Source organism: Siniperca chuatsi, linkage group LG10, assembly GCF_020085105.1.
Source record: "Siniperca chuatsi isolate FFG_IHB_CAS linkage group LG10, ASM2008510v1, whole genome shotgun sequence".
Lineage (NCBI taxonomy): Eukaryota > Metazoa > Chordata > Actinopteri > Centrarchiformes > Sinipercidae > Siniperca > Siniperca chuatsi.
The window spans coordinates 30,111,759-30,120,739 of record NC_058051.1 but is presented as its reverse complement, the minus strand read 5'-3'; the positions used below and the strand labels follow the sequence as shown (position 1 = coordinate 30,120,739).

Here is an 8,981-nt window from a genome sequence, read left to right as displayed (position 1 = left end):
CAAACAGAGTACGCGGCTCGCCCAGCTCGCTCCAGTGAGCGAGAAACACCTTCCTCCCAGACCTCTTCAGACCACGGCGCCCCGAGCCCGCCAGCCCCCAAAACAACATGCATACGTGCACCCAGATGCTTCTCGGTCTGAACAATGTGAGATTTAATATTACTGTATTATATTATATATAAAGTGATATGAGCCCAGTTCTCAGTCGCTCAGAATAAAGTCCAACAGCTGCTCTGCAGATCTGCAGGTAAATATTTAACTTAAACAACAAATACAGTTAAATACATGTTCAATTATTTCTATCATTTTCTTCTGACTGCTGACAACCGGCATCACTGCACATCAAACAGACTTTTTAATACAATAATTTGGACGTTTCTTTTGTCCTTTGTCTTCTGCTCTGCTTGTGTCTCTGCAGTCAGATGGTTCTGGTTCCGTTTGTCCAGACCGCGAGAGGCGCGAGCTGCCGACGGCATTCAAAATGGCAACGATTCATATTTTTGTACATTAACAATGGTAGCAGGACCGCGTGCACGCTGAGGTGTATTAATCCTGTAACCATGGCAACCTAAACACAGGTTAAACTGAACACAAACACGCTTTAAAACACGAAGGAGGTTTTAAACCGCAGCTGAAGAGACGGAGGGCCTCCTCGGTGTCCACATGCGGACGATAATGAACACCGGACAGAGACTGTAATACATGCTGCATCCACGTGTGTGTGTGTGCGTGCATGTGTTTGTGTGTGCGTGTGCGTGGTGAACTGTGTCGGTGTAACGTGACACAAAAAGCTTCAGAAACACTGAGCTCCCCGCTCTGATGAACGCTGCAGGTTATTTCTGCCTGTTTCTAATCTCTCTCTAGCCACAGAAACACACTGAGAGCCTCGTGTTATGTAAGCATGAGCAGAAAGAGGATGCCGCTTCGCTGCTTTCAGTACTGACTGAGTTACCGAGGTGTGATTCTGGACACAGACACTGTTTTGGTTGTTCTTCTCGTACGCACAGTATATAGTGTCGGTTACTTTTCCACACCTCGGTGGAAACGTACCCCAGCATTTGAAATCTTTCTTAAGTAAAAGCACAAAAGTACTAGCATCAAAATATACTTAAAGAGTGCGCTCAGCCCCGGCTCTGCGAACGGGAAACACATAAAGAGGCTCGGGCCGAGCCGCACAGCGCTGATCCAGCCGTGATGTGTGCGTCAGGTGACGTTAAACGACCTGCCCGCAGTCATTCAGCTGACTCGCTAGTTTAAGATCTGCTGCTGTTGTGATGTTAGCTGCAGCAGCAGGAGAGTTGTGAGCGTCGCTGTCTGGAGCTGCTGTGCTGGCTCTGGGAAACCGTCTCGTCCTCTCTGGCTGTTAGCTTCGCAGGGACAGTCTGCTAACCCACAGCCTACGTCTAAGTCTTGCATGGTTGATTTTAATTTAGTCTCATCAGTTTTCTATCAGTGAAAGTCAATATAGTTTTCAGGGTTAGTGTGTTAATTATACAGAAATGTAGGCAACATTTCTAATTCGATGTCAGACTCGTGGAAGGCACAAAGGCCAGTTATTTAAAATGCGTTGTTTACTGGGTCAATTTAAATGTGTGTAAATGAGTAGCATCCTGTGTTTTGCTTTGCATGTTTTACACAAAGCAGCCTGATGTCACGCCGCTCAGCCAGTTTATCAGATTATTTGCCCGCAGCTCACCTGAACAGAGACCAAACAGGAGCAAGAGACTCGTCCCCGACGCTGTGCGTAGCAGGAAGAGACCGGAGGAGCTCAGAATCCCAGATGTGAAGCAATGAAATATAAAAGGCCACAACGTGCAGAAGCTCGTGTGCTCAGTAAGTGTGCTAACCTCAAAACCTGAGTTTCTCAACAGCTCTGTTGTACTTCATTTTTAGGTCATTCTGGTGTCAGCCAGCGTGGCGAGTCCTAACGTGGAGAACCTGACTACCTCAGTGCTAACCGCTAAACCTAAATTTAAACCTGTGCCTTGAGGTGTGAAAATGCCCTGGCTTTGCTGAAACAACCTCACAGTGCAGCTCTAAAACTGGTCTTCCCACACACACACACACAGAGGTATGAAAACACTCACATTGTACTCCTGATCCAGAGTCTCGGGGTCCACGGCCTTTAGAGCGGACAGCAGGGAGGGCAGCAGCTCCATGTCGCATCAACCAACATCAGACAGCACCTCCTCTGACTGACTCTCAGCTCTGCGGCTGCAGTCTGACCAGCACTGAGGTTCAAATACAACCTCTCTGTTCCTCTACCTCTCTCAGTTCTGCCTCTATATTTAACCCGTTAGTTAATAATTGAACAGATAACTGAGCGCCTCTCTCTCTCTCTCTCTCTCTCTCTGTGTGCTGGCGAACTAGTAGGAGGAAGTGTGGAGAAACTTTGAATGAAATAACAGAAAGTTAATGGATGTGAACGCGATTACTTCACTGAGCTGTAGAGAGAGAGAGATTCTTCCTCAGAGCGAACAACATCTGAAGGAACCAAACTCTCAATCTCAGCCGGACGCCCAGTCTCAGGCGCAACGTTGGACTTTATTTAGATTGTTAAACTTGAACTTTACAACCTGGCATTCGAGTGTGAAACACGTGAGGCAGGCTTATCTGTCCGCCGCCTTTCAGCAACGAGGCGGGTCAAAGTGCTTTCCACGAAAGACAAGAAACACAAGACAACATAAAAAAAAAACAAACATAAAAAAATAAGTCAAACTAAATAAAATGGAAGGTAAAAATAAGCTAAAGCACAATAAGTGCTGCTACAGTGAAGACATGAATACACAGTCCTGAATTTAACTTAATAAAATGCAAACAGAAAAGTTTTAAGCCCTGAAGGTCTGAGAACTGGACTGATGTGGTCTCTCCTGGCCTTACTGCTGAGGACTCAGAATAAGCTGCGGCTGTCTGATATGAGACCTGCAAAGACCCGAGTCCAGGACCACACCAAGATCTCAGTGTTTGTACGGGCCCAAAGTCGCCTCTGAGCGTCCTCCTGAGCCGTCTTTAAGGTCTGTCCGTCCAAGGCCACCCCGGTTTGTCTAGAAATGAAACCGTGTAAACCGCCACACCTCGATCCGAACGAGGTCAAAGACCTTTAATCTCGGCGGTGTCAGAAACCTGCAACAACGAAGCTCTGTGGCACGAAAGCTTTCGAACGCAGCAGTTCAGAAACTTCTGCACGAGTCCAGTTTTGCACACCTGTGCCTGCCGTGCACCTGGAGACCTCCGCGCTGGAACCGACCCTTTACACACTACAAGCCGTGTCGAATTCAATTCTGGATCCAGACCCAACCCGGCAGGTTGAGACCCGTACCGTACCTGTACAAACTCGCCTAGTTCAATTAAAGTCATTTAAAGTAACCTTAGCAAGGCTGAACGGATGTCTAACAGCACACACACACACACACACACACACACACACACACACACACACACACACACACACACACAGCTTATTGATCACGTATTGTTTTGCCCTCAGTGTGGAGGCTCAGCTCTAGGCCCAGAAGATGTGTTTGCTTCGTTCACAGGAGATAGTAACAGACTTCTTCCCACAGCAGGGGAAGCTCAGGTGCAATCAATCCCATCAACAACGGCTGCGTACCATTTAGCTTTGCCAGCTGCAGAATCCCTTGCACTGTGCATGCTGGCTCAATGGCAAGGCTTACTGAAACCCTTAAAGGGGACAGAGCCGGCTTTATTGCAGTTAGCTCCACCTGTGTGTGGTCTCCTGCTGTTCACAATGTTTAATCTTTTTGCTCGCAAGATTAAAAAATAAATTTCGGCTGGGGAAAAGAAAAAACACTCAGTACAGTAAGTGGAAATAATGAGATTCTGAGCCACGAGTCAGCATGTAGCGTCCCGTAACTGTGACTTAGGGTGTCAGTATTTTGACTTAACATGTTCATGTATTAGAGCAGTGGAGGAAGAAGGATTCAGATCTCTGAAAGCTCTGCCACGAGTCAAAGTCCTGCATTTAAAATAAAATTCAAAGTACAAAAGTATCAGCATCAAAATACACTTAAAGTACTCAAATGTACATCATGTTATTGGATTATTGATGCATTCATGTGTTCATCACTTTAATGTTGCAGCCGGTGAAGGTGGAGCTAACTTCAGCTACTTTATATCCTGCAGGGCAGTCTTAATTTATTTGTTCATTTATATTTTGTATTAATAATCTAAAGCTGCCGGATATAAATGTAATGCAGTAAAAAAAATAAAAAAGTACAAGTACCTCAAACAGTACTTAGTTTACATTCCGCCTCCGTACTGCGGAGGTGCAGCAGGAGACTCTGTAGTTCCTTCGTGGTTCTCGGAAACAGCGTCAGAGTGAGAGGTCTGCGCTGGAAACAGCGTCAGAGTGAGAGGTCTGCGCTGGAAACAGCGTCAGAGTGAGAGGTCTGCGCTGGAAACAGCGTCAGAGTGAGAGGTCTGCGCAGTCGCCTCCTCTGCGCTCCTCTCTGTTAGCCGCTCCGTCTCCTCCGCTAGCTTAGCCTGCTAGCTAGCTAGCAGCCCAGGTAAACATGGCCATGTCGCAGGCTCTGTCAGAGGAGGAGTTTCATCGGATGCAGGTAAGAAAAAAAAAAAAAAAAAAAAACCGCGACAGCTGTTATTTCAGGTCGGTGGGCTCACGCGCGGGAAGCTGTCGGTTGCGTGAATAACACCTGTCATACAGCCGCCAGGTGCGGCGTCGCTGTCAGGGACGTTAGCTCACTGATGCTAGCCGTTAGCGTGGGAGTAGCTCGGCAGCTTGTGATGTTGCAGAGAGAGGGGCTGGCGCTGTTAAGCTAATAATGTCGGGGATAATAAACTGCCACAAGCATCTTCAACTGGCGGGCCGTTAACGTCACAGTATGCTAGCTCGGTGTCGACTGGTTAGACAGCTAACCAATGTAGCTTCCCGCTGCTAACCCGGATTTTTATCCAGTCAGTTAGCTAGGCTAGCTAGCGTGTTAGCATCCACCGGACACTCGCACCCGATGAGAGTCACGGGGTCTGAGTCAGGCTAAAACACACACACACACACACACACACACACACACACACACACACACACACACACACACACAGCATTAACGTTACTCTCGTGAATAAAGGAAACCGGTGTGTAAACAAGAAGCCAGACCGAGTCCTGTTAGCATGCTAGCTGCAGCAGACAGTGATGCTGTTTGACACTGAGGGGCCAGTTTATTAGCAGTCTACTCCAGCAGCTCCTTCATGAAGGGTTTAATGTTGACTCACCTGTTGACTCACCTGTGTGATATTATTTTAGGATCGATTTTAAGATCTTGTTGATGACTTTTAAGGCTCTTCATGGCTCCAGACTATATTTTAGACCTTGTAATCCCTTATGAACCCTCACGTAGTCTGAGATCTTCGGGCAGGGGTCTCCTGTCTGTTCCTGAGTCCAGGATGGAAACTAAGGGGGGCAGAGCTTTGGCCATCAGGGCCCCGAGGCTCTGGATCAACCTGCCCGAAGACATCAGGCTGTCTGAGTCAGAGTCTTCGTTTAAGTCTCGTCTCAAAACACATTTTTATCTGAAAGCAGATCCTGATTTTACCTGAACTGTTTATTTTACTGCTTTTCTGTATTTCATGCGTTTTATTTCTTTATATTCCATCACTCACTGTGGTGTTTTATTTCTCTTGTTGTGAAGCACTTTGTTTGGATAAGTGCTCTGTAAATAAAGTTTTATTATTATTATTATTATTGAGGCTAAAACAATGGGGGTAAAGGTCTCTTTGAAGTCCTTTTGGGTGCACCCTTACATGTTTTCCTCCCTCAGCACTGGCAGTATGACACCATATCCATTACATCTGGGCTTAATTTAAGTGAGCAGCTGTCTCTGTACGACGAGGCAGCGTAAACCAGTCCTTCAGTCCTCAGTTAAAGCCATCACAGCTCTTCAGTTCCGCCTGGTGCGTCCTCGCTCCTTTGGGGGAAATGGGGGTGGACAAAACGTCAGGAACAGCTCCAGGGAACGGGACGGCCCCTCAGGCGCCGGATCTCTTTCTTTGGCTGAAACAAACCCGCGTCACCCTTCAATATCATATCTCGTTACAGCTCTATCAGCAGTAACAGCTGTAGGCTCACCAACCACAGGTGTCCCCTGACTTGATGGCTCCTGCAGCTTCTACCTGCGTCCTCTTTACCTGTATTGACTTATCCTTTTCTAAAAGGAGGAGGCGGCAGCCCCCCCCCCGGGCTGAGGCCTGGTCCGAGGCAGGAAAAGATATCATTCTGCCAAAAACAGATGTATTATTTAACTTTGTAGGCGGTCACAGACCCTGCCTGCAGGTTGAAGGTGAAGCGTGGGAACACCTGGACAGGTGGCCTTGGTTAACGTGCGTACAGAACCAGTTCGGCCTTTATCGCTGTATAAAACCATCGTGGTCAAATTCTACGAGAGACGCCACGAGCTCCCAGGTAACTCGCTGCTGCGACGTGACGTCCTGTTTTCGTCTTTCGCTCTGACTGAGCTGTGTGCTCGACTCTTTCTGCTCCGCCTAGTCTCGTTTCTAAAGTAGCGGAAAGTCTCGCTTCTCTTTCCTCTTCTGTTAAATCCTCTCTACGAAGTCCAGGGGTCCCTATGGACCGGGTTCTGACTCTGGACCAGCATGCCAGCTGTTTTTGTTGATTTGTTCCTGTTTTGTTTTTTTTTCCGGCTGAGAAACTAAACTCGTCCCGTTGTGCGAGACGGAAATAAGGCTTCACTCTTTCGTCTCGTCCCGTCTCGACTGCTGTCCTCTTCGCCTGCCTCAGCAGAGCAAACCTGGACTGCTTACAAGTGGTCCTGCTGCACAGCTTTAGACCAGGTCCTCCAGCAGGTCTCTGATCAGGGCCTCGATCCAGACTTCAAACTAAACTTTGTGTCTCTTTGGTGTCATTTCTCTATTTTCTCTTATTTCATGGTGTTTTATTCTTCCTGTGTCTGTGTTTATGTCGGTTGCCTAATTCCTTTTAAGATAAGATCAACTTTATTGATCCTGTTGCATCCTGACACCCGTTACAGCAGCTCAAGAGCCAAAAGTCGAGGAAAAGAGTGATAAATAAAAGCTGGATACACCTTTCACTTCTACAGATATGACCATGATGGATAATGGGGGGGGGGTTGCCCAGTATGAATATAAAGGCTGTACTGTGTAACATAATATGTATACATGTGAATAAACAGGATCTATAACCTGAGATAAATAGTGCAAAGTATCTGAGGTGGTGGAGGTGTTACATTACATCTGACTGCTGCCGGAGCGAAGGACCCCCGCGGGCGTAGCGCTCCTTCCGCTGTGGGCGTCGCCCCCACAAGGTGAAGCTCGTTTGAAAGGTGATTTTCTCTGAACTAAAAGTTTCTTACTTTACGTTTAACTTCGTCGATCCAAACGAGGATTCAGGTTTGAAGAGCAGAACGAAAGCAGGGAAATCAAACACGAGGTGCAGTGATAATGATATAAGGTGACTAATGTAAAGTGTGTGTGTGTGTGTGTGTGCGCAGGCTCAGCTGTTGGAGCTGCGGACTCAGAACTACCAGCTGTCTGACGATCTGAGGAAGAACACGTCTGGTAAAAACACGCCTCTGTACTCTTGTGTGTGTTTACTGATGATGATGATGATGATGATGTTGTGTTAAAGGTGCTTTGTTTACCGTCACCTCTTCATCACCACATTAATGTTGTCACCCAGGCTGTTTCTGTGTTAGCTGAGGTGCTCTCCGTGTAACACGAGGCCACGCGCCGCGTTGTGTGTCTTCATCATTGTGGTAATTAAACGGCTCAGTTTGTCGCAGCTCGTCTTAGATTCAAAGCTGCCGTCCGTCCGAGCGGATCCCGGGACTGATACCAGTAAACACCAGGAAATAATCAAAGCCAATAACTTACATTCAGACGTGAAAGTCTCATCCCGTTGGATGAATTTAAACGTTTAATTTTTTAACATTTCTAGAGGTGTGTGTCTCTGTTCTGTTTGTCCACATCGACCTGATTAAATAAAGGTTCTAAAAAAAAAAAGAAACAACAGGAAGAAATGTGCGACCCACACAGAAATATCTGAAGTGATGTCGAGTACGAATGGCTTTGGAAAACCTGGTTTTACTGGAGCTTTAGAGACAAAACGCTGGTTGAGATCCGTTTCCTTTCGTTCTATATATCGATAAAGTTTTTATTAAAGACTGAACGTCAACGTGCTGCAATCAGTAAGCTCATGTCATCTTGGAAAGCATAATAGCACAAACCACACGTCACAGTAGCAGCGAGCGCATTACAGCGGGAAAGAAACGTATTGCAGTGGGCGCTCATTATGTTGCAAGGATGCCGGTGTTGCAAACGGAGAAATGAAGAAACGTTTGCAGCCACATGTTGCATTGATTCAGGGATCCGTGCGTTTGGTAAAAAACAGTGAAAGTTGTGCTAATGTGAGTCTGCAGCGAGGCGCTGCGCTGCACGAGCTTTGCGTGTTGAAACTTTGTTGTGAAAGCTGCAGCCGAGCGATTGTAAAATACTGTAAAAGACAGATTCGGCTGCCGCAGCAGAGTGATGAGTGATATAGATCAGTTATTGCCCCAGTAGCAAAGCTACATGTGAACACCTGCAGGGAGGTTACAGACCGTTAGGAGCGTTTATCAGTGCGCTCCCTGTGCTTCGTCTGGTTATAAAAGCGTGCAGATTCAACAGGTTTCACCACGGAGCAGCTTCGCCTTTCCACCTGCAGAGTCACGGGCGCGGCATCGCTGCTGGGCCACGCTCCAGTGTTGGTGTTTAATGAATTTCAGCTGGATCGCACCGACGATACGAGCCTCGTCATCTTCTTCATCTCGTTATTGTTCTGCACATTTCTGTTGTAACTGAAAGCTAAAAGCTCTCACGCGGTGGAACAAATATCAGTTTTGAGTATTTGAACTGTGGCGTTTGCTGCATCAGAACATGAACGAGCATACGTTGTTTTCAGCTCTGTGATACAAGCGCCGTCTGTGACGCAC

General features: G+C 47.0%; 2 protein-coding genes across 11 annotated transcripts in view; one reads left to right on the top strand and one right to left on the bottom strand.

The window, feature by feature from the left end:
- Positions 1-3,363, bottom strand: part of ptpn18 (protein tyrosine phosphatase non-receptor type 18) — a 21,182-nt gene extending 17,819 nt beyond the window's left edge. For 3 of the 5 annotated variants that reach the window (XM_044210240.1, XM_044210241.1, XM_044210243.1), the window contains exon 1: positions 2,088-3,362. In XM_044210240.1, coding sequence (XP_044066175.1) covers positions 2,088-2,159 — 72 coding nt within the window. In that variant the 5' untranslated portion in view covers positions 2,160-3,362. Of the gene's footprint in view, positions 1-2,087 lie in introns of all 5 variants that reach the window. The other 2 variants (XM_044210244.1, XM_044210239.1) reach the window with 2 other exon arrangements.
- An 878-nt stretch (positions 3,364-4,241) lies between these two features.
- Positions 4,242-8,981, top strand: part of gripap1 (GRIP1 associated protein 1) — a 51,915-nt gene continuing 47,175 nt past the window's right edge. For 4 of the 6 annotated variants that reach the window (XM_044210237.1, XM_044210238.1, XM_044210235.1 and 1 more), the window contains exons 1-2: positions 4,336-4,580; positions 7,503-7,569. In XM_044210237.1, the coding sequence (XP_044066172.1) occupies positions 4,533-4,580; positions 7,503-7,569 (115 nt within the window). In that variant the 5' untranslated portion in view covers positions 4,336-4,532. Of the gene's footprint in view, positions 4,581-7,502; positions 7,570-8,981 lie in introns of all 6 variants that reach the window. The other 2 variants (XM_044210233.1, XM_044210236.1) reach the window with 2 other exon arrangements.